The following is a 25,570-nucleotide window of genomic DNA, read 5'->3' as shown; positions in this document are numbered from 1 at the left end:
TGAAGCAGCATTACAGTTTTGTTTTCCTATAGTGCAGCCTGAGCCCTACTTGGATGTCAGGGTTGCATCATAACACCATCCCTGCCTCAAGGGTCAGTGTCCTCAAGTGAGAGGTCAGCCCCCATAATGAAGGGGACAGTGGTAGATGTTTGTTTCTTCTATTGATCATCTGTTTCCCAACTTTCTTCCATCATGGAACTCAGGGCAGTATGCAGAGGTTTCCCAGGGGGCTTCCCATCCAGGTGGTTGCTTGGCAGACAGCTTCCAAGGTGGTGATGATTTTATTTCATTTAGGAATGAATTGCTTCCTGCGAAGGGGAATGAATGTAGCTCAGTGGTAGAGCACCTAATCTGCCTTGCATGCAAAGGTCCATTGTTCAATCCCCAGCATCTCCAAGTAGGGCTGGGAATCATAGAATCGTAAAGTTGTAGAGTTGGAAGGGACCACAAAGATCATCTAGTACAACCCCCTGCAATGCAGGAACCCACAACCTTGAGATTAAGAGTCTCGTGCTCTACTGACTGAGCTATGTCCCTTGCCTGAAATCCAGGAGATCTGCTTCCAAACAGTGAGGTAAACAGACCAGTGGTCTGACTTAGTATAAGGCAGCTTCCTATGTTCCTATATTTGATTATTCTCCCTTTTGAAAGCTTGTGTAGTGGTTAGAGTGTTGCACTAGGACTTGGGAGACCATGGTTCAATTCCCCACTCAGCCATGAAACTCATTGGGTGAGCTTTGGCCAGTCACTCTCTCTCATAATGCTAGAACTCATGAATATCCAATAAAAGTTGGGAAATTCAGCACAGATGAAAGAAAGCACTTCTTCATGCAGCACATAGTAAACTATGGAGCTTCCTTCCACTGGAGACAGTGGTGGACAAATTCATGGAGGAGAAGGCTGTCAGCAGCTACTAGCCGTGGCAGAGGCATCTGACTGCCAGTTGTTGGGAAATGATGAGGGAGAGGGCAGAGTGTTCTTGTGCCTGGGTCCTGCTTGAAGGTGTCCCAGAAGCATCTGCCACAGTGAGAGCAGCATACTGGACTAGATGAGCCATTGGCCTGATAACTGAATTCTCTTCCTATGCTCTTACGTTATGTTCTTCTAGAGTGCTATGATGTATCAAAGGATCTCTCCAATAGGGCAGGGTGGTTGTTTTTTAAGTGTCAGTCAATTTTACATCTGATTGCCTTGCTGGATGCTGAGCTGCCAAGTGTAGGGGAAAGTTTCACATGTGAACAAATTGAGTGTTTGTTTTAAAGCACCACTCTTTCTCTACTTGTAGCCGAGACTTCCTTCCTGGCCTGGCGTCACTTTAAAAAATCTGCCCGGCTTTTAAACAGTTTGCTGAACAGCTCCAGCCTAGCAGGCAGAACAGGCTAGGGTTCATTGTCCTAACATGTTATCATAACAGCAGCTGCGGGGGGTGGGGGGTGGACCATGCCTGTCTGTTCCTAGCTGGACGCTCTGCAAAACTCTCATTGCATAAACAAGGCTAAAGAGGGTTAAGATCAACATCGCCTTCAAAAGAAAAAAGTGCAACCTGGAAAAGATCTTTGCACATCCCAATCCTGATTGCATTGCCTACTATTTCTTGCAATTGCATGTTTCATATGCCATTTAGTTTGGCTGTGAGACCATGTGATCAGAGTCTGCCAGAGCAATTCTACCACAAGAAACCAAATTGACAAGATCCATCCATCCCTAATTTCCATCCCTAAAGGATCTCGGTTGCTAAGGCAAGACACTTGTCTCTTCTGGAGACCGTGAAGATCAGGGTAAATGGGCTGGTGGCGTAGGAAGTTTCTCGGATTCAGCCATTGGTCATCCAGGATGGAAGCATCCTGTCCAAATACCCTGATAGCTTCAGTGAATGGTGATTTTCACCTAGAATGCTTTGCTTTCCCTAAAGAGAGGGGATTACTATAAGCAAGTGCATGTAAAGAAATCCCTGGAAAGCTCACCAGCTTTATCAAAGCTGGGTGGATTAAAGCTACACATTCTCTCTTCCCCACCCCCTGGCCTCCCCCCCCCCTCTTATTTTCCAGACTGCCCCCCCCCCCGGTGCCTGTAATTTCCTTTCTCTATCTTGCTTTCCCTGCACCCCTCTAATATCAGAGAGAGTATTATCTGTTGTGGTCTTTTAATCTACAATCCCTCCAATCCCTCGAGAAGGCAATTGGCAGGAGGGGTAATGTGAAAGAGAGGGAGCAGCAGAAGCGCCAGAGGATCCCAACTAGGCAGCTGCTGCTGCTGCTTCGTTTTTCTTTTGTCAATACTGTGATGAGCCGATGCTGTTTTAAATAAGATATTTTGGACCTTATCCAGAGAAGCATTAGTTGGGCTAAGGACTAGCATCCCAATACAAGTCTGTGTAGGACAATGATGTGGCTACAGACTTATTTATTTTATATATTAGTTTATATCCCACCTTTCCTCCAAATAACTCCTTCACCTGTCCTTACAAAACAACCCTGTGAGGTAGGTTAGGCTGAGATACAGTGATACAGTGCACAAGGTTACCCAGGGAGCTTCATGGCTGAGTGGGGATTCAAACCCTGGTCATGGCCCAACACTTACACCGCACTGGCTATCCAGTGTTACCTACCAAGTACATGAAAAGACAGGAAAATAAAATGGTCAGGGAGAACAGTGGAACAGACCCTTCTGCCCAGAGCTATATGCAGGATGGAGTAAGATGCCTCAAACTGGTCGGTGGTTAATTTAGCTCAGTACTGTCTGCAGTACTGACCAACAGCTGCTCTCCAAGCTTTCAAGTAGGTGGATTTTCCCAGGTTTACCTGGAGATGCCAGGGATTGAACCTGGGACCTTCTGTATGCAAGGCAGATGCTCTGCCACTGAGCTATGGCCGTTCCCCACCCACATCCTATGTGAAGCGGTCCTGGTGCTGGTAATTATTAATCTGCCCTGGATCTCTAGGAGAGCACAAGGATGCATCTCAACAAATAAGTGAGTTTGAAGTCAACACTGGTCCTTTCCAGTTATACAACATCTTGGGCCTTTTCACATCTAGAAATGGTAGGCGCTGTTTCTCTAGGGGATATTTTGTTTGTTCTGAGAGAGGGGTGGGGAAAACACTTCTCAGAATAGAAAAGGCCGTGGGAGAGAGTGCACGTGCCAACAGCTCCTCTTAGAGGCTGGGAAGTGGGGAAAACCTATGTCCTTTGGTTAATAGAGAAAGGACCTCTCCTGACCTCTGCTCTGCTGCCATCCTCCTCCTCCTCCTCCAAGGCGCTGCAAAAAAAATGAGTGAAGGCAGCATCCAAAAAGTCAGTTTCTGCAGTTTCTGTGTCTCCCTCTGATCACATGTAGTTGAGACCTCTCTCAGGACCATTAGAGCAGGGGTGAGGAAGCAGTGACCCTCCAGATGTTGCTCAACTATAGCTCCCATCATTCTTGGCCCTTGGCCATGCTGGCTGGGACTCATGGGAGTTGGGAGTCCAGCAACATCTGGGGGACCACGGGTTCCCCATTCCTGTGTGAGAGAGAAACCAAGGTTGTCTTCCAAAATGAAGAGAGTGGAAGCTGTAAAAATGGTGAATTCTGTGTTAGAAATGGTTATGGAATGGGTTGAAAATAAAAACACCGATATCACAAGAACCTGAGAACATCAGAAGAGCCTGCTGGATCAGGCCAATGGCCCACCTAGTCCAGCATCCTGTGGGAAGCAGGATTCGAGCACAAGAGCACTCTCTACTCTGGCGGTTTCCAGCAACTGGTATTCAAAAGCATGGTCACCTCCAACTGTGGGCACAGAGCATAGTCATCATGGCTAGTAGCCCTCAATAGCCCTCACATCCATGAATTTGTCTGATCCTCTTTTAAAGCCATCCAGGTTGGTGGCCATCACTGTGGCCTGTGGGAGTGAGTTCCATAGTTTTAACTATGCATTGCATTAAAAAGTCATTCCTTTTGGATGTCCACAAGTTCTAGTGTTATGATAAAAAAATTTCTTTATACACTTTCTCCATGCCATGCCTAATTTTATAAACTTCTAGCATGTCAACTCTTACCTTTTCTCTAAACTCAAAAGTCCCATGATGCCACTATGACAACTTGATAATCATACAAATCTGTGGTGTGACCTCACTTGGCATACTGTCTAAAGTTCCAGCTGCTGCATCACACAAAATATACTGTAGAGCTGGAAAAGTTTCAGAAAGGGGCAAGCAAAATGATCAAATGGATGGAACAAACACCCACCCACCCCATGAGGAAAGGGACTTTTTAGAGGGTGAGGGGACATGATAGAGGTGTATTAAAAACTATGCACATGGTGAAGAAATATTTGAACTTAGGAGCCACCCAATGAAGCTGAATGGTAGAAGAAGATTCAGGACAGATAAAAAAGAGACATCAGACAACCTATTGAATCTGCTTCCACAAGAGGCAGTGATGGCCACCAGCCTGGGTAGTTTTAAAAGAGGATTAGACAAATTCATGAAAGAGAGGGCTATCCATAGCTACTGTCAATGGTTATGTTATACCTCCACTGTTGGAGGCAGTCAGTATGCCTCTGAACAGAAGTTGCTGGGGATTGCAGGTAGAGAATATTGCCCAGTGAGGTGGGGCAGCTGGGGCTCCGTTGCTTTTCCAGCTTCCCAACACTGTGGGTCACTGCCTCTTACTGAGAGGAGGAGGGCTGAGGCACTGGGACCTCAGCGTGGTGCACTGTGTAGCAGCAGAACCAGCCTGATGCTCCTTCTGTCATGCAGTAGGCTGACCTTCCTGTGCTCCATCCCTCCCCTTCTGGTAAGTGGCAGTGACCCACCATGTTGGGAAGTCAGGAGAGCAAGCGAGCCCTTGCCACGCTGCCTCACCAGCCACCAATGAAGGAAGGTGCTCTTTTGCTTGTGTCCTGTTTGCTAGTTTCCCACAGGCATCTGCTTGGCCACAGTGGGGACATGAGGCTAGGCTAGATGGACCTTTGGTCTGACCCATCAGGACTCTTATGCTCTTAAGACACCCACATGTTAAGTCCTCCTCTAATCCCCAATTATGGAGAATTGCATTTAATGGCATGACATCACCCTGCAAGGAGTCTCCCTGCTAGCCAGAGAGAAGGGACAGGGAAGCCCGCAGTACGATGGCATCACATTGTGCCTGGAGAAAGGAACCATCTGGCCCCAAACACATTTGCTGTTAATATCTTGGTGAAATAAACAACCTAATTGCTTAGCTGAGAAGAGAGGTTTGCCTTGTTCCCAGCAATCGGAAGCTCCCATTGGTAACAAGTGACCTCAGTTTCTTGGGGTCAAGCAAGCACCTCCCTTGAGTCGTAACATAAATCATGGATGGTTTGGAAATTGTCAGGAGAGAGACCAGCTGCTTGACCTGGAAGAGGCACCCAATAAAGCTGAAATCTGCAAGGATCAAGATAAAGGAAGTCTTTCTCACACTGCCTCTGACTGACGCTAGGAGAGAGAGATGTACTGTACAGAATGAATTTGGTCCTGGACAAACCCCCTACTAATGGAGGCACCAACAGAATAATCAGCAATGTCTGCAAGGTGGAAAGGAAAGGAAGGATGGTTCAGCTGAACCACACTAGCAGCAAAATGACATTGGGAAGCCTATGCCACGCCAAACATGGAAAACTGGATACAAGACCTCCTGCAACTAGCAGCTCATAAGAAAATTCTGCCCCATAAAGGACATAAAAAGTCAAGCTTCCATGGGATTTGGAACATGTTTTTTGAACTCTTCACTGAGAAATGCCCACAACCAGGAGACAGAACATATTAGTTGAATACTACCCTTAAGTTGCAAGGGAGAATGGCTTGTTGCTTTCAGTCTTTCTTCTCACTCCCCCCTCAATTTAGTGTGGTTTTAAATATGTATGGGTAGTTCCAGATATCTGGAGTTTTAGATCAAGTGCCAGCCATTACTTTTCCAGGATTTTATGAATTCAGGGGCAGGGAGTGGATTGTCCCCAGTGCAGAAGGACCTATGTTATTTTTGTTGTTGTTTTTCTCAGCAATTTTCAAGTGGTATGTGGAAAGAAAAGTTTAGGAACCACTGGTCTGCGCTGACAGGCAGTGACACTCTAGGATTTCAGGCAGGGACTCTCTTCAGCCCTTCAGGGATTGAACCTGTGACCTTCTGATGCTCTGCCACTAAGCTGTGGACCTCTCCCTTTGCCTTTCAAGCAAGCAGCTTGAACAAGAGCCCAATCTGGCCGCCCTGAAATCTGCAGCCAATGTCTGACTATATATATGCATTATTCCTCCCTGGGCTATAAGTCAGTTCTCCAGCTCTGATTTCCATCCGGCCTTTTGCTGTTCTCTGCTTTCCTTTGTTTCTCCCCCTCCTTTGAGTTTTCCCAGCAGCAATGGCAGCAAATAAAAGAATTTTTTGACGTGTATGAAATATTAATAACTGATGCTCGGAGCAGTCTTTGCCTTGTGTTGCGCTGCACCTTTCTCCTCTCGGGAGCTGGACGCACTTGGCAAGGCAACTTCAAGGATGCCGAAGCAAAGGGGCTCATAATGGGTGGTGTTTGGAGTGCAGCTGCTGTTCCCTGGGAGCATCAAATACGTACGACCAATAGTGGCCAGGGCCCCTGGGGTCTGGGAGCCCAACAGCAAGTGAAGCAAAAGCCAATGAGAGGCAGAGGCAACTCATTCTGGTTAGCTCCCCTATAAGGAAAGGCTGCAGCATTTTGGACTTGTCATTTTAGAGAAAAGGCAAGTAAGAGGTGACATGGAAGAAGTTTATAAAGTGATACATGGCATAGAGACAACGGATAGAGAATTGTTTCTTTTCTCTTTCTTTCATTAACCTAGAACTCAGTGAAGCCAAATTGTGGAAGATTCAGGACAGACAAAAAGAAGGACATTTTTTTTACACAGCACATAGCTGAACTATGCTAGAGGCAGGGATGGCCACCAACATGATAGGCTTTAAAAGAGGATATTGGACAAATTCATGGAGGAGAAGGCCATCAATGGCTATTAGCCACAATGGCTATGCTCTGCTTCCACAGTTAGAGGCACTAATGCTTCTGAAGACCAGTTGCTGGAAGCCACAGGAGGGGAGAGTGCTCTTGTGGCTTAGGTCCTGCATCTGGCTGGCCACTGTGAGAACAGGATGCTGGACTAGTTGGGCCACTGGCCTGATCCAACAGGCTCTAATGTGCTCTTCTTGTCCCCATCATCCTCCCTGCTGAGTTCTACAAGGGTGAAGCTGAGACTAGGAGGTAGAAGGCAGTTCCACCCCCTGGATTGGTTGCAAACAGGAAGGCAGGCAGATGGGGGCTGGTTAAGGGCAGGCAATGGTTGGTGGAGCAGTGCCCCATTTGCCCTAATACACAACTTTCCACTGATTACTACCAAAGCCATGCATGTGAACAAGGATGTGAGCTTAGCTGGTAAAACCAAGCTTGCTGGACTAGGAGGAGGAACCACTTGCCTCCAGGATAGGGATGTCTGCATTTAAAGGGGAAATCTACCAAGTCCACACTTTCTGAAACAATATGCAAACTGAATCACAGCCAGCCTTTGAAATTCACACACCTCCGAATTTTGCAATGCAGCTTGCCAGGCCAAGTAATGTGTACCCTCCCCCCCCCCAAAAAAAAAGTGTGGAAAAATGCATATATTTGTGAAAATAACAGACAAGAACTGTGTTCTACTAGGAGAAACTGTTTGCCAAAATGTGCATGTTAGTCAAAACTGCATACAAAAATATGTTTATTAGGAGAAATTTCATAAATCGCTGGGGAAATATGGAGAGCTGAATTTAAGATTAGGAAAATTAGAAACCTGGAAGACCAAAACTGACAGATGTGTCCATCTTTCCTCCAGGACCAGCCTTACTATGCAGCTGTTATGCAGGGCCCCAGATCTCCAACTTTCAGTTTCCATGTTTTTGTATATTTAAGGGTGCAGTTTTGATGTTTTTGAGCACGTCATTTTGACTTCTTGCTTTAAATAGCTATGGCTTCCCCAAAAGGATCCTGAGAACTGTAATTTGTTAAGTTCTCTGAGGTTTATTAAGACGCAACCCACCACATTTCCCTCACAAAGTTACAGTTCCCTGGGAAAAGGGATTGATTGTTAAACCACTCTGGAAATTGCAGCTCTGAGAGGTGAACAGGGGGTCTCTTCACAACTCTCAGCATCCTTAACAAACTGCGGCTCCCAGGAATCTTTCAGGGACTGCTTAAAGTGGTATGGTACTCTTTAAATATATAGTGTATATGGGACCACACACACACACACACACATATACCGTATTTTTCGCCCCATAGGACGCACTTTTCCCCCTCCAAAAATGAAGGGGAAATGTGTGTGCGTCCCATGGGGCAAATGCAGGCTTTCGCTGAAGCCTGGAGAGCGAGAGGGGTCGGTGCACACCGACCCCTCTCACTCTCCAGGCTTCAGGAAGCTATCCGCAAGCCTTGGGAGCCCGGCGCAACTTCCCGCCGGGCTCCCAAGGCTTGCGGACAGCAGCCTGTTCTGGGGGCTGGGGTCGGGGGAAGCTTGGGCTTCCCTTGCCCCAGCCCCGCGCCTGGGGGGGAAAATAATTTTTTTTCTTTATTTCCCCCTCCCCCAAAAAATAGGTGCGCCCTATGGGCCGGTGTGCCCTATAGGGCAAAAAATACGGTAAGTAAAGAAGGTGGTGTAAAGTGGTTAGCGTATTGGACTAGGACAGTGCCTCTCAGTCTAGTCTACCTCACAAGGTTGATTAAATGAGGAGGGGGAGAACCATGTACACCACCCTGAGCTCCTTGGAGAAAAACAGGGATTTTAATGCAATAAATACATGCCCTCTTTCAATACAAATATTTCCATAGAATATGTCTCTGTGTGTATAAATATATATGATGAGAAAGGCCTTTTCTGGCTGTAATCTTGACCTCTTAACATATATCCTTCATCTAAGCATAATCTTGTCTCAGTGTCAGAGCAAAAGCACTAATAACAAGGGGGGCAGAATGGAGCTGGCAGCAAAATAGGAGATATATAGGATATCTATCTATCTATCTATCTATCTATCTATCTATCTCTATCTATCTATCTATCTATCTATCTATCTATCTATCTATCTATCTATCTAATCTATCATCCATCATCTATATATCATCTCCCTGGGAATGCAGCCCATTTATTAACATCTACATGGAGACCTGACTCAATAGTCAATCTTTATCATATGACGCACACACAAATCAACATGCCTTGGTCCGTATCCTTGAGAAGAGGCAACAGCAGAGGTTGCATTTCAAAAAGCTGGGAGTGAATTTTTGAGTGGGCTGGGTTATAAGTATTTCATGAGCTGCCAGGTCACTTCTCTGGTGCACTATTAATAATTCACTCTTGCAATGCTCTATTTAGCATCTAAAATTATCCCTTCCTTTCGACAGTGCAGAACTAACAAAGCCCCGGGCCGCCTCTCCTGGCATTTCTCTGTTTTCCGCAGCCGCCTCCTTTTCATTTCCAGACTCCTCAGCTACTGTTTGGCTTAGAAAAAGCCAGGCTCGGGAGGGAGCAGAAGAGTCCCTGCAGCGAAACGACATGCCCGGTGGAAGGATGCTTTAACAATCAACAGAGCCTGTCCTTCCCTGATTCAGAGGATGGCAGGAGGAGGAGCACGATTCATCTGGGAGCAATTGAAAAACGGGGGACCAAATGGAGCCCATTGGCTGATAGTGTTTGATAGGCGAGAGTAGCCAATGGATATGAAGGGGGGTTGCTTTAATTACCTCGTTCATCACTCATTCATAGGAACATAGGAAGCTGTCAGACCATTGGGTCTATCTAACTTGATCTTGACTGGCAGTGGTTCTCTTTAGGGTGAGTCAGATGATAAGTCTCTCCCAATCCTACCTGAAGATGCCAGGGATTGAAACTGGGATGCTCTGCCATTGAGCTACAGCTCTTCCCCTAAAGCCAAAGCAAGATTCCAATCCTCATGAGTCTGAATTAAGGACAGGTTTAATTATAAATACAGGAAGTCAGATCCTGGGGTTCATCAAGCTCAATCCTGTCCACAAAGACTAGCAACAGCTGTCTGGGATTTCGGAAATGAAACATTCCCAACTCTACCTGGCGACACTGGAGACTGAACCTGGGCTCTTCTGAATGCAAAACAGATGCTCCGCCACTGAGCTATGACTCCTTCTCTGGAGAATCTGGCCTGGCTCATTTCCTCTTCCTTTCTCTCTCTCTCTTTCTCTTTCTCCTTCCCTCCTTTTGATGGGGAATCAGGCAGGTCTGCCATCAGACGAGTGAAGTCCACTTCACTTCTTCCTCGCAAGCATCTCTGGGTATGTTTGCAACGAGAAAAGTCTACTCTCTAACCAAGATTCCACAGTCAAATGCTGCACACCCTGCATATTAAAAGGGTTTCAGTGGGTAATTGGACCCTGTTATCCCAATAATCTGGAAGCCCCCCCCCCAAAAAAAACAGACTCTTCCCGCCATGCAATAAATGCACAGGGAACTGTCCCTGGTTAAGGGACAAACAAGTAAAATGAATCCTGTGGCGCTTGAGGAGGTCAATTCCTAAACCTTCCAAGAGAAATCTCTGTAGCTGGAGCTCAGCAGCGTCTGGAGACAAAGGCTCACCCCTGCTCAGCTCCTATCAGTGACAAATCCACGCCACAGACAATGGTTTCTGGGCTAATCCTTTTATAGCTGCACAAACCACTAATTAAGACTCCAAAGCCAGCCTGCCTTGCCATATTGAACAATGACGCTGTTCTAAAAGTCTCCTCTTGCCAGGAAGGCAAGAGAGGCCGCAGAAGTTTGGGAACTGGCTCCCTCTGGCATGCCCGCCCCCCTCATCAGTATGCTGCACAGGGCCATTTTACTTGTCAGTTTGGGTGCTGGGATGTGGGCGGCGGATGAGGAGGGTTCTTAGTAGCTTTGGTTTTCGCTGAGGCGGAAGCGTTCCCGTAAAAGAGCAGGGAAGCATTCTGGCCGCTGCTGCATTAATGGACATTAATATGAGGGACCAGGCCTAAAGGGTTTCCTGTCACAGGGAGGAGGGTGTGCATTGCACAGATTCATGGCACTCAAACTTTTCACAGTTTGGCTCCAGCCAACTCCTTGCAGATCCTTCTGCAGTGTCGCGGCAGTCTGCACGGTCAAGAAACAAGGCTGATTGCAGGTGATCATTCCTGTAGCTTCTCCCTTTCATCACTGCTGGGGAAATAGTCCTCACCCACCAATGCTCCCTTATGGTATATTCTATCACCACCTGCTAGCAATACCTTCTGCGTTCTGCAAAGCCCCTCTCAGGGCTTGACCAAGACATTTTGGCCTGGGAAGTAACGCAGTTCAGGAGGAGAAGGTTGCCAGTTCACTCCAGAATATGAACTGCTGAGATCTGCCATGTCTGTTGCAAGGCAGAATATGGAAAGCTCACAAGTAATTAAAGGAATAGTGGTATAAAAATTAAGAGGGGCATAAATGGTAGAAGCTGAGTAGCAGAACTTGGCAGTTGCAGCATCTAAGTTCATAAACACGTTAAGAGGCTTTTTCTAATAACAAGGAATCCACAGTGCAAGAGTTATGGGTTTTGGTAGATCCAGTTCATGGAATCAGGAGTACTTCCAGGCTCCCCCTTCCCTAGTAGGTTTATCTGGATGGGTGACTCTATCCATTTTGGTTCCTCTCTGTTTCTTATTTTTTTCAGTCTTAAATTCAGTTATCCACATTTCTGCGTCAGTTTGCAATTAAAAAATCATCAGCAACTCTCTCCTAATATATCCGTTGCAATTTTGTGTAATATGCATTTTTCACAAAGCAGTTTTCCTCAATATAATACGTTTTTGTTCTTTCCATTTATATGCACGCTTTACCCCAGTATGTACACCTTACTTGGAGAGAGAGAACTTCATTGCAAAATTCAAGGACGTGCAATTTTCAAAGGAGGGATATGTTTCCATTCATGTATTGTTTCACAAAGCAGAGGATGGATGGCCATCTGTCATGTATGCTTTAGCTGAATTTCCGGCACTACAGCGGGTTGGACTAGATGACCCCCAAGGTCCCTTCCACCTCTGCAAGTCTATGATTCCATGATTCTGTGTGAACTAAATCAAATTTCTCTCCCATCTCCTTTAATCAGAAGTGGGTAAGCACTGTGAATTTCTATTCAAAATGTCCTGGAGTGCCAGTAGAGCATCACTCTGTGGCACTGGGAATATCTTAAATAGCAGTTTGCAGCTGTCTGCCACCCAACAATTGGGGTGGTGGCAGTGCCAATCAGGCTGGCCAAGTCACTGGGGCTCCAGGCAGCTGCACAGAGTCACTTTCAGTCAAGATGCAACGATCACCTATTCCATGATCAGCTGGGTGCCTGTGAGCCAGGGATGGGAAACAACCTTGGGCCCAGGTGCCAGATGCATCCTTCCAAGCCTACCTGGCCCTTGGGACCCTCCCCAGACCACCCCATCCCCAGCTGGTCCTACTTCCCACCTTCCTCAAGTGTTTTTGCCTGGCTGCAATGAGTCCTCGAACCCTGATCAAGTTTCTTGCTCGCCTGGATGGGGGATAGTGAAGGGTGTGTGTATACAAACTAGCCTGCTTTAGAAAAGCAAAATTTACATGCATTGCTCTGCCCTCTTTTACCTTTGACTCCACCTACCCCTGGCATGTGGCCCCCAGAGGGTGCCTAGAAAGGAATGTGGCCCTCCAGGTGAAAATGGTTCCCAATGTCTGCTATATCCATGGGAAATGACTGCCAAGGGCACCAGGTAACTGCAAAGTATTATGCCTGAATTCGGTCTAGCAGCCAGGCTGGGTTTCCTGATGAGGCAGCAGTCACCAAAACAAGACTGTAGGAAGCCGTTCAAGCATTGCTTTTGCCAGATAGGGTTTAACCCCCCGGAAAGCAGATTCCCCCCCTTCAGTCTTCAGGATCTCAGCCTCCCCTTTTTTCACAATAACTCTCCTCGCTTCCCAGCAAAGAGGCACAATAGCTGAATCGCCTGGGCTCCTGGCCTGGCTGGGCTCATTTGCATCTCAATATTCAGCCTGTTCTTTCCCCGCTCACCAATTTCACAGCAAGCCTGTTGTTTTAGCTGCGCTGGGAACAGCGTCTGTCCATCCGGTGCTCAGGAAGGCGTTCTGCCTTGGGTGAGCCTTTGCAGCAGCACTGAACCAGGAGGGAGTTGTGGTCCGTCAGATTCAAGACCTCACAGTGGTGGGTGAGAGAAGGGTAGCACATCATGGTCCCCATGTCATAAGGATGTATGGCATATCCTCTAACATTCCTCAGATGACAATAGGGACATTTCTCATGCCCCACAACTGACCCTCCTTAACTCCCCATTTTTGTGGGTCCCCCGGCAGAATATTTGTTATCAGATGAAGGGTGAGTGCCACCACCACTTCACTAATGGGACACAGCACACATGTCTTCCACCATCCTGAGAAAACCCCTTTATCCCAGTTTTATTTTATTCTTAGGTAGATTTACAAAAAGAAATACACACCAATAAATAAAATTTAGAAAGGGGTAAGATTAGACACGGATACACAAAGTATCTTTTTTCACATCAAGACTTCTTGCACTCTGCTTCGCTCCCCCTTTCTTCCCAACCAGGGTGGCCCTGCTCTCTGCCTGCACCTCAGAGCCAGTGCGTGACATGGGGCTAGGCCTCAGCAGCAGCATCCTCTCCTCCTCCTTGCCCACTCTCCAGCAGCCACCATGAGCTCCCCAAGGGAGGATGCCAGCAGCAGCCATGGAGAGGCAACAGGATGTTGCCTTGCCACCGCCATTGCTCGGGACAAGCACTGGTTCATCCACCTCCCTGAGTTTGGTTGCGCCAGCCCTGGCAGAGGAAATGGAGACATTCCAGGATCAAATCAGAAGCCGGGATGGCTTTCATAGTTCCGGGACTGTCCCTGGAAAATCAGGACACTTGGAGGATATGGTATGGGGGACATAAAGGCCAAGATGCAGCATGTGAAAAGACTCCAGGAAGTTGTTGCTGCTTTTTAAAGTGAATGTGTTATAGGGCTTTTCTTGAGGAGCATTTAGAACCACCCTTTTGGTGGCCTGGTGAGAGCTGAGAGGCCAGAAGGGTCACATTTGGCCCTGGGCCAGAGGTTCCCAACCCCTGTTTCATACATCGTGCCCATGTGCCATGATATATTTGTTGGGATACTGCCAGGGAGACAAAGTCCATCATGGCCCCAAGCCGTCTGCTGGACGATCCATCGATCTCCCGTAGGCACACAGTATCAGCAATTAGTGACATGAGTTTCTAGAAAATATCTTGCCACATTCCAGAGCTCATGCACACTCTATCAGCAGATAATGCACAGCAAAAGTCGCACTCAGGAGAGCATTATTTACAAGTTTTATTCAGCGTTGATCAGAACAAAGAAAGACATGACTGCCTGCGTCAGTGTCTCCGACACAGAGAGAAAACGAAAGCAAAGACACAACAGAAACATCCTGTGAAAACAGGAAATACGCAGACTCTGTGACTCACAGCCTGCTCCCTTTTAAGGTGGAACGGAAATATCCTAACAATATTCTGTATTTGAAAGGCTGTCCAGTCCAAGCTGGCGGACTTTAAAGATAAGAGGGGAGGGGTTCAGGTGCCTTGAAGTTGCCCATGGCAGACTAAGCAGGTGCACACGTCACCTGGTCATATTTGCCACTTCACTGCATAGGCAGATTTAAGGGAGTGCGACCAGTTCACTTGCACTGGATGCTGAGCCAAGAGGGTCCTGCAGGGGGCACTGCAACAATGACAAAGAACGGAAGATGAGTGGCAGGGGACACCGAATTTTGGTGTCACATAGGGTGAAATTGAAATTTTAAAACCCAAATCCCATCACTGTTCCCTGCTGTATCACTGGGTTGTATAAAAATGCTGGTCCTACTCAGAATAGACCTACTGAAACTAACAGGCATGCCTCTCCCAGGAGTCATTAATTTCAAATGTTATTTTAGACAGCAAAGGAGGATGGACTGTTGACAATTGCCCAATTGGCAGGGTGAAAGCTTGCAATCCTAAGCAACCTTACTGTGAATTTAAGTAGCACTGAATCCAATGGAACATATTTCCAAGTAGGGCTAGGGGATAAATTTAATTCAGTTCACATTTAAAGGTAAACCTACTTGATTTGAACTTTCCAAAACAATAGGCAAACTGAAACATAGCCATTCTTCAAGATTCACGCTTCCCAGGATTTTGTAATGCAGTTCCCCAGCTGAGTAATGTGTGCAAAAATTCATATACTCTGGGAAAGTGCATAAATGCATGTATTAGTGAAAATAACTTGCAAAATGCATTATATTAGGGGAAAGTGTTTTGCAAAAATGTGCAGATTCGAATAAATCTGCTCTAAGATGCTGATAAAATCATAAACTGATGTGGCAGTATGGAGGACTGAACTTAAAATTGGGGGAGAAACAGAGAGAAGCCATAACGGACTGATTTGCACATCCTTATTTGTAAGTGTCTGTGGTTAGGATGAGGTTAGTGTGCCACCGCCAACCAGCAGGGGGCACTTGGTCCTTTTCTAATTCATCAGTACAAAAAGATGTGCCATGACTAAGCCATGAATGGATTAACCACAATGCTAATTAAGCTCTAGAGCTGACCTCCCAGACAAACTGAAGCCCCTGCTGGGGCATCAGTGTATGGGCTGGCCTGGATAATATTTTCCCCAGTCTGGCCCACATGCTCCATGCAGAGAGCTCACATTCATATGCCAATCCGGATGAGCAAAACACAACACCACTTGATCAATTTTCTTACTATAGTCTAATAATCAACCATGTTGTTTTGGCCTAGGCACATTGAATGCTGTGCAAATAAGCCATATTAGAACCCTAGTCGTGGGGATGTTGCAGATGGGACAGGTAAGGTGGGAGAGCAAGTGTGCGTCTCTGTAGGAAAGAGCTGTAGCTCAGCGAGCACCTAGTGCGCATGCAAGCTGCGTTGATATCTCCAAGTAGAGCTGGGACAAACTCCAGTCTAGAACAGGAGAGACTAGAGCCACTGCCAGCCAACATAGTAGATGAGGGGTGTGAGGACAATTTTCAGTCTGAAGGTCACATTCCATTGTGGACAACCTTCTGGGGCCCAAAGGATGGGTGGGGCCAGATGCAAAAAGGAGCAGAGCAATGGAAGAGCCCTGCTGGATCAGGACCATGGCCCACCCAGTCCAACGTCTTGTTCTCACAGTGGCTAACCAGATGCCCATGGGAAATCCACAAGCAGGACCTGAGCACAACAGCACTCTCTTCACTAGTGATTCCCATCAACTGGTATTCAGAGGCATACTGTCTCTGACAGAGGAGGGAGGAAAAACAGCCTCCTTATCCTCAGTGAATTTCTCTAACTCTCTTTTGTCTGTCCTGAATCTTCCAACATTCAGTTTCATTGGATGTCCACAAGTACTAGTGTTATGAGAGAGGGAGAAAAATTACCGTATTTCTCGCTCTATAACACGCACCCGACCATAACATGCACATAGTTTTTAGAGGAGGAAAATCCGTAGGCATGCCACCCGTAGGCGTTCCCTCCATAACACGCACAGACATTTCCCCTTACTTTTTAGGAGGAAAAAAGTGAGTGTTATGGTGCAAAAAATACGGTACCCAATGACAACTTGACATTTTTTGCGCTTTTATTATTCAGGGAATTGGCTGTGTTTACTTCCAAGGGATGTCGCATCCACATTTTGATTACTCCTACTCAACGAATAATATCCTTAAAATAATCATGCAATAATATCCTTACGCTGTAGAATGTTGTTGCTGTGCAAAGGTAATGATTACCTTTTTAAGGTCAAATAACACTTTCAATTTCCTGCTCAATACCTTCCTTTGCCCTCTACCTTGCCTGAATGTAATACTTAACCAGCCTTGAAAGATGTTAAGGTTTTGCAGGGTATGGACCTATCCAGATTGATGTTTTATTGCAGGGGTATTCTGCAACATGTTCTTGTAACCCCAATAGTGCATAAATGATGGGTTTATTCTGCTTTACAGTGGTACCTCGGGTTACAGATGCTACAGGTTACAGACACTTCAGGTTACAGACTCCGCTAACCCAGAAATAGTACCTCGGGTTAAGAACTTTGCTTCAGGATGAGAACAGAAATCACGGGGGGCGGCATGGCGGCAGTGGGAGGCCCCATTAGCTAAAGTGGTGATTCAGGTTAAGAATGGACCTCCGGAACGAATTAAGTTCTTAACCCGAGGTACTACTGTAGTTTGTTCTGTGATGCTTCCCTAATGCTATACCATATTATTGCTATCCAGAAGCCTGTGGGACAAAAATAAACCAGATTTGTGGTATAAAAAGTTACAGGATTTCCAGTTATGGCATATGCACTGATCAGAACTGAAGCCCCCAAACTTTTGCAGATGCAAGCAGTATTGAAAGCGGGATTATCTATGACCATCCCAATAACATTATGGAAACATAACGAATACAGAATTAAAAAGATTTCTGAGGAGCCTGTTTCACTGACATTTTTAAGATCTGCTTGTGCTGCTTGGCAGTCTTGCTGTGTGTTGTTTTTTTAACGGTTTCTGTTGTCTAATTTGTTGTTCATGCTGCATTTGGTTTTTTTATTAGGTTTGGATTGTATTTTACTCTTTTCACAGAAAGCCAGCACAAGGAGTCTGATTATGGGGAAGCATATACATGTTGTAAACAAATAACCAACAACACTTAATAGAATTAAGGGATAAATTGTTATCAAAGCCTTTCTAACCTCAGCTTATGATATCTCTGATGTTCCATGGAGCTGTGCAATGCGAAACAAGGATCCCCTCTATTGTGTCTGTTGAGCCCTTGGATGAGCTGCAATAAAGGACAATCCTTTTTACATGAAGGATGGCTTTTGAAATAAGGGACATCTGGCAACCCAACTGGGGAATCTCCCCTGCTGTAATAATCATCTCTTGTCCAGGCGGTGTTGTTGCAAACCGTAAATGAGGGTCTCTGCTCATCTTGAGAGTCCAGGGCTGCATGTAATCTATTCCCACCTCCTTTTGATTCTACCTTTTAAAAAAAACCAAACAGTTCTTTCAGTTTTTTGATGTGCAATAAGTATAAGATAAAAGCAAATAATAAAAATAACAAGCCATCAGCGTTATTTATTTAGGAGAGTGATTCACCTAATGCTTTGAAATATAATTGATTGACCAGCTGGGGCACTGCTTGGAATGAATTCCAGAGGGGTAGCAGTGGCAGTCTGCTGCAATTAAAAGTGGGGGGGAAGCTTGATTTGTCAAATATTATGCACAGTTACTGGGAAGTAAGCTCAGTGGAGCGTCTCCCTGAAAATTGGCCCCATTGATCAGTGGGACTTGCACCTAAGTCAACATGCATAGAGTTGATCTGCACTGGCAGGCTGCTGCAATCCTATGAATAAACCCTACTGCACATAAATAGAATAATGTAGTTTACTTTGGAGCACCGGAAGTTGGGTGGGACCTTAAAGAATTCACACAGCTGCACTGTCTTTACACGTTTCCTCAGAAGTAAGCCCCACTGGATTCAATGGGGCTTTCTCCCAGGCAGGCAACCATGGTAGGACGGATCGCCACCACAGTGTGTCATAAGCTTTTGTGCACCCCGTCGGCTGCCTAGTAAATATAATAATAATAAATGAGGAAATGCTTCATTACTGATGACGAGAGCTCTGCACTTCCAAGAAACCAATGCCGCAATGGATCTCGTTAGTCTTTTAAAGTGCCCAATCTTATTTCTATTCCCTATAAAACACGGTTCGTCCTCGCATATAAACTCTCACTCACTCTCTGTCTCTGACAGAGTATAGCCAAATCCCAAGCCAGGCAGAGTAGGCAGCTGAGCCGCGCGTCCTTTCCCTCACGCGCCGGCACCACAACTCCCAGTGCGCTTTGCGCTAACTCGGCCGCTGCCGTCAGTGAACAGAGCAGGCGCGTTGCGTGCCGGGACGTGTAGTCGTTTATGGGGTTTTTCCCCTCCTCGCGTTAAAGGTCTCGAAGGCAAAGTGAGAGGAGGCTTTTTCGGATGCCCCCTCATGATAGGCCGCGCCAACTTGACGGGGCGGGAAGAAGGAAGCCTATATAATAGGGAAGAAGGCGGACTGACGTACGGGAGAGCCTATGGTGTGCCGGCAGTGTCGCTAGGCGGGCGGACCGTGAGGGGGAGGCCTGTGGCGCTTGTCTTCTTGTCCCGAGCTTGAAAGGAGGTGGAAACAGCAGTGGCGGCGGCGGTGGCGACGTTCGTCGTTGGAGACGCAACCTGAGGCGAGTCCCTTCAGCGGCGGGACAACCGAAGGAAGAAGGTGAGTGTCCGGAGCGGCGAAGGCGGCCGTCCTGGGCCTCCTTCGCTCGCTTCCTCCCGCCTCAGAATTTTACCTCAGAAGGACGACGACGCCCCTATTTCGAGCGGGGGGGTTATGTTTTGTTCCCGCTCCCCGGCATAACCACACCTCGGAGGACTGCCGTGTCCCTCCTGGCGCCCAGCCCCTCCACCGCATTGAACACCCCCCCGCCCGGCTCAGTTTTTTGAGGCCTGCTTCCTCCGTAATGGTCTCCAAAAGTGTTTGTTTTCTATAGTGGTTCTCTTCTTCATAACCTCTCTCTCACTCACTCACGCACACGTATTCTTTCTTCCTTAAAAAAAACCCAGCAACAACTTGGCACCCTTGACACGCGTCGAGGGGGATCCACACGTGCACACTCATACTTCTCTGGAAGGGAAGGGCGTGCGCTACCTTCCTATGTGTTGACTTGTTTGTTTCTTTCAGTAGAACCACACACCTCTGAACTTGGCACGCTTGACTGGCGCATGTGCCCCCTTCCTCCTCCTCCTCCTCCTCTGGGAGGGATGGTGGTGCCTTATTTGTTGCTCTGGCGTTATTTATCTTGCCCTTGTATTTAAGAACTAGCCTGGTAGCCATAGGTGGCTGGCAATTGTGTGCTGGGGAGCCCTACTCAAGTGAGCAGAGTTGGTGGAGAAGAGATGGGAAAGCACCCAGCATAGAAACTAAGAGGTGTGTTATAGGAAGTAAGTCCCCTTCTCTGTCCCCAGGTCTGTGTCCCTCCTTTGCCAACCCTGAGTGGGCAAGAAAAACAAAATAGTAGGCTAGTAATTTTTACAAGGCTGCTTTATCTTTACTTCTCCTGCATGCAGAATGTTTATGGCTTGATTTGATTTGCAGGGGTTGCTGAAAGTGCAAACGGTCACTTGTGAGGAAGTCATGAAATGCTTCTTTTCTTTCTTCCTCCCCAAACTGAGCCCAGTGGATTGTGCATAAGCGCTAAATCTGTTTATCTTTACTGCAAGAGTCTTCTGCCTTAAAAAAAAAGAGTTGACGTACGCTAGATAATGGGAGGAGAGAGGGAAAGTTCTGTTTTGTGGTTACAGAAGCTGGGTTGGCTGCCTCAGAGGTGCAAGTCATTGCTTGATGTTAACAGCTGTCAAGCAGTGGAAATGGGTGTGTGAATGCTCTTGGAGAGAGAAAGATATAGGAACCCCAGAAAAGTGGTGTGGGGTAGTATAATGGCCAATGCTGTGATTCTTAAACCCACTGGGAGTAAGCCCCATTGAATTCAGTAGAACTGAGTAGCCAGTTAGAATTGTACTGTAAGAGGCTGAGCCATGAGTTAAGTCCTTGGTTTGAATCTTGCCTCTGTCATAAACTTGCTAAGTGGCCTTTGATCAGCATGGCACTGTTTTGCCTCCTAGCTTCCCCTACTCCACCTGCATTATGGAGGTTTATAACACTTAACATACCTTTGGGGATTGTTGTAAGGATTAAAACTATATAAAGTACATGAAGCACTTTGCATGCTTGAAAGCACTATTCAGATATTAAATATTTTTATTAAATCCCCTATTCCCCACACTTGTTTCTGTTGCTTGTGTTGACCCTTTGGTGAGGCACCGTTTAATCTAGTTTCTGTAATTACCATCCTTTAGACCCTTATCTGGATGTCCCTGCCCTCTTGTCAAAATCTTGTTATTTTTCACTGGGCCACTAGATTAGTACTACCCGTACCAGCACAGAACAGAATTCTCAGCTTGCCCATAAATATACATAAGATATTGCAGGAAGGGGGAAACCTGTTCTTTAGGCACCCTTTTCCTGATCAATAACAGGGGTTCAAAGAATAGTATGCTGCCACAATCTCCTCTTCCATCAGCTCTTAGTTCCACATCCTTTACTACCCCATACTTCCTCTTGTAGACTCAGATATGTCTTCTGTTCTGTAGTCTGGTGTCCTGGACTTCAGCTTTGGTGCGGCACTCCTTTCTTTGCACACTTTCCAATCTCTGTGGCTTTGTGCTTTTGTCTATACCTTGGTGTGTGTGTGCCTTCCTCCTTCCCTATTTTTTTGGACCCCTCCCTTGCATGATACATAGAAGTTCACACCCTTGTTAATTTAATGTTAAACTACCTCCCATTTCTCCAATGTCTGACATGGAATATAATCTTACAATTTGCAAGCCTATACAGAAACTCTGAGAACAATTAACAAGTTTACCATGTTACAAAAACAGGTCACTAGAGTGTATTGGTGTAATCTGATTAATACAGACTGTTTACCCCTTTATAATCCACTTCTTTGGGAAGCATCTTGCTCTAACTTAAGTGGGTACTATGAATGGATTACAAGGAAGAAAGAGTATTATGTTTCCAAGAGACAGGAGTTGGGAAATTGACAATGGAATGAAAATATGGATATTACAAGAGTGTCTTACGAATTCTAATTGCCCATCAATGATCTGGGAAGTTAAATCTAACAGACCTGATTTCTTTCTTAATATGTGTAATCTTGTCAGGATTCTTGAGATGTCAGCGTATGGACTAGAAAAGACACTGAAAAAAGTGTAGGAAGCTTAAGATCAGCTGTGTGTTTCTGTGTATACAAATTGCAGTTAGATATTGAAGAGGAACTCAAACTATTTTTCCTGGCTCAATCTCTTGCTTTACCAGTGAGTGGCTATACTTGTACCCCAATCTCCCCCAGCTTTAGTAACCTTCAGATGTTTTAAACACCATCTCCCTTCAACCCCAGCCAATGTGGGCAGTAGTCAGGAATGATGGGAGTTGTAATCCAACAACATCTAGAGGTCACGTGGTTAGAGAAGCCTGCTATACCCAGTAGGTTTCATTGCACAGTATATATCAGAGGCAACCCCTTTCATGCTATGTGAATCCATCACCAATAAGGGGTTTTGTACAGGTGCTGGCCACCTCCTCACCCCTCAAATTGGGTGTGTTTGAGGAGAAATAGTACGGCCATTGCACTTATGTTGGTGTTTGGCAGCTCAGAAAATTTTGAACTGTGTATTTTCTGCCTGGTAGTTCAGGAGTATGAAATGGAAACAAAGTAAGTAGGCCATCTTTCCCCACCCCACCTTTCCTTTCAGGACCCAGCACATTTTGACAGAAGATTATTCACAAAAGATGGAGAGCCTGCTGTGAGAAGAATCATTCATCTCTGCTTTGTGCCTGCCTGTGGAAGGACAGAATTACACTAATTCTCCCAAGATTGCCTCTGAAAGTTTGGTATCGTGTGCATCTTTCAGTCTGGCTGTGTGTTTAGTATGCGGATTCTACCTCTTCACTAATGAGAGGGAGAATGGGAACCCAGGGCAGCCCTGTGAAGAGCTATGATTATCTGCTCAAGTTCTTGTTGGTTGGTGACAGTGATGTCGGCAAAGGAGAAATCCTGGAGAGCCTTCAAGATGGAGCATCTGAATCGCCTTACGCATACAGTAATGGTAAGCAATCTTAATAAAAGCACTCTAGCCAATATCTTGCATTAATTGGGGTGTATTCCTCATTTGTAGGATGTAGTATTGTCTTGTTGTTTATGCAGTTTGGTCTCCATAACCTGAAAAATAACGCTTTGCATAAAATAGCTAGAATAATAATTTTTAAAAACCTAACTAGCCTAGATCTTTCATGTTATTTGCTTTGCTGGATCTTGGTGTGGTGTTGTATTTTAGGGTATGTGTGTTGGAAAAGTTCAAATCAGCAGTGTCACATTAATGTGAAGGTTGTGACTTGGTTTCTGAAATCGCCTTGCAAATCTACCTCCCAGTGTTGTGCTGTGGGAAATGATTCGATTACTGTTTCGGTGTACTTTGAAGTGTTGACTTAGAATTGCAAATCCTGCAGTGTTAAAAAGGTGGCTCAGAAGCACACAGCACTTTGTGTTGTTCAGACTTCAGGTGGTGGGAAAGAGAATCAAACCGTACTCTGTAGGACAATGGTTGGAGATCCAGTTTAAAACCTGATTACATTTTAAAGTGTGTGCCATGGAACAAGTTAGTTAGCTCAAAATTCATACCATTTCTGACTTGAGCAGGAGGAGTACATATCTAAATCTGACTCTTTTGCATAACGTCTTAAGAATTTTTAAAGCCTCACAAGCCATTAACAGTTAACTTAAGAGACAAGATGTAGCATTCCTGTATATTCTTCTGCTTCTTTGGATGGTAGTTAACATGTAACTCTGCCTGGCAGTGACTGTGTCCTGTAGTGATTTTTCAGTCTGTCAGAGCTCTAGCCATCTTAAACTCTGAATGACTGCCTGGGGGGCTTGACAGCAGAAAGGAAGCATCCGCACCAGCTCTACTCCCAGGGCTTCAGCACTTGGCACATGACACCTACACTGAAAGCAACTGTATGTGAAGCTCAAAGTATACAGTGTGGAAGCAGACCTGCTTAAATGGGGCTGCCCCCAAGGAGTAGGGATGTCTCATGTTTTAGTAAAATGGGTTTACAGAAAGCTGACTATTCTGTGCTTTCTGTTCTTGCTACCTCCTAGAATCTCTTCTTCACTGCCCCTCCCCCAATGTGTTCCACTTGCCAAGCTCACTTCTAATATTGTGAGCTTAGCTGAAGAGAAAAATAACTGAAAAGGACAGGTCAGAAAATTGGGGAAGTAGGCATCAGGAGTAGTTGACACCTCTCATGCATGTACCTGCTTTGCTGGGGGCGGGGGGGGGGAGGATTATCCAATACTAGAGGTGACTAGGACAGACCTAGGTTTTAACTAGCCAGCCTACTGTCATCACATGTTTTAATCTGGTGACGGTTTGACTTCCAGCTGCTCAGAGTCCTTGCTGGCCACAAAAATGTACTGTTCCAGTGGCTGCTTTAGCTCTGTAGGTAGAAGTGGTTGCATGAGAAGAGGCACGACTATGTAGAGCTGTGTTCAGGAGTCAGCTGGGGAATGAACAAAATACTTGATGCCACTGACAAAAAACTTATTTAGGGAGCGTAAATGACATGTTATTTCTCAAATATAGATCACATCTAAGTAAAAACCTCTAGTGACGCTTCAGAATAGCATTTTATGTAGATCTTACAAAATCAGAATCAACTAAAAAAAAAAACTAATTACAGCAGTCTAGGCAAGAACTTTGTCCACAGACAGTTTTTCCGTGTCGTGTGGCCAAGCCAGTAAAGCGAGATGAGTGCCGCAACCCCAGAGTCGTCCATGACTGGACTTTACAGTCAGGGGTCCCTTTACCTTTTCCTTAGGCAAGAACTTAAAGATCTGAAATGGAACAGCAGCAGTCTTAACATTCTGGAAGGTCAAAAGCCTTTCAGAACAAAATCATTTATGCAGGCTTCCAAAATAAAAGGTGTCAGTACAACCTTTGTACTTGCTCCTTTCTTATCCTCTGTTGAAACTGAAACACATTTTGGCTCTGGTATCAACCCCGAAGCTGTCTGCAGATAAATGCCGGCTCCCTTGGCCTATAGAGCGAGATGAGCGCGCAACCCCCGAGTCGTCCGCAACTGAACCTAATGGTCAGGGGTACCTTTACCTTTATCAGGATACTTAAGTTCTTTCAGATGTGATAACCACCAACTTAGAAGGGTTTTTAAAAGGATTAGACAAATTAATGGAGGATAATGCTAGTCATGATGGCTATATGCTACTTCCAGAATCAGAGGTTCCCTAGCTCTTACCAGCCACTGGGAAAAGCAGCAGGAGAAGGCTTTTTATCCTTGTGTCTTACTCATGAGTTTTTGATAGGCATGTGCTCAATTACTGTGGGAAACGGGATTCTGCACTGGACAGGGCTTTAGTTTGATCCAGCAGGGCTCTTCTTATGTTCATAGCTGCTATTTACTTTGCAGTTAGCCTTTATCTGTGGTCATTGCTGCTAGGTTTTTGAACTGGCAGCAGTAATGCTGCACCCGAAGTACAAAATTTAAACATACCAAGGCTCTTGTCCAAAACCTAGAAATATCTGAACACATTCTATTTAAACAGATGTTCTGTCGTGCTGTCCATTCCTCGCCTTTAATGCAATTTTATTTACAACATTAAACCACCCAGACCCGAACCAATTCTAGAGGCCGTTGCTTAAGAATCAGCTGAGGCCTGCTACATGAAATTGCTCATCATAATGTTGATACCATCAGTTTTGTAAAAGCTGTTGCTCTTTTGCAAGTATTGCTGTAATTTGGAGAAGAAATATTGCAACACTTGACTTGCATCACTTGGCACTAGAGCATCTACATTAGTTTTGACATTTCATGAAGGCCTAGAAAGTTATTGCAGAGGAATACAAAACTTGATCCCTCCGACCTCCCC

At 45.7% G+C, this 25,570-nt stretch overlaps 1 protein-coding gene and 1 long non-coding RNA gene across 3 annotated transcripts in view; one reads left to right on the top strand and one right to left on the bottom strand.

Annotated features, from left to right (window-relative positions):
- Nucleotides 1-14,637: 14,637 nt before the first annotated feature.
- On the bottom strand, nt 14,638-24,356 carry LOC310692725. The gene is made up of 4 exons (XR_014518858.1): nt 20,676-24,356; nt 18,770-20,586; nt 17,722-18,011; nt 14,638-14,727 (listed from the first exon to the last, which is right to left on the bottom strand). It is a non-coding gene; the product is annotated as an uncharacterized lncRNA (long non-coding RNA).
- RAB40C (RAB40C, member RAS oncogene family) overlaps nt 22,580-25,570 on the top strand; it is a gene marked incomplete at its 5' end in the record, with an annotated part of 38,900 nt that continues 35,909 nt past the window's right edge. For both annotated transcript variants that reach the window (XR_014518844.1, XM_083473872.1), the window contains one exon: nt 22,580-22,733. Coding sequence is in view for 1 of the 2 variants with exons in the window: in XM_083473872.1 (XP_083329998.1) it covers nt 22,580-22,733 (154 nt within the window). The remainder of the gene's footprint in view (nt 22,734-25,570) is intronic.

This window comes from Podarcis liolepis, assembly GCF_965112155.1.
Source record: "Podarcis liolepis genome assembly, chromosome: 14".
In the NCBI taxonomy this organism is placed as follows: Eukaryota; Metazoa; Chordata; class Lepidosauria; order Squamata; family Lacertidae; genus Podarcis; species Podarcis liolepis.
The sequence above is the reverse complement of the archived record's forward strand: the minus strand, read 5'-3'. Positions and strand labels throughout refer to the sequence as shown.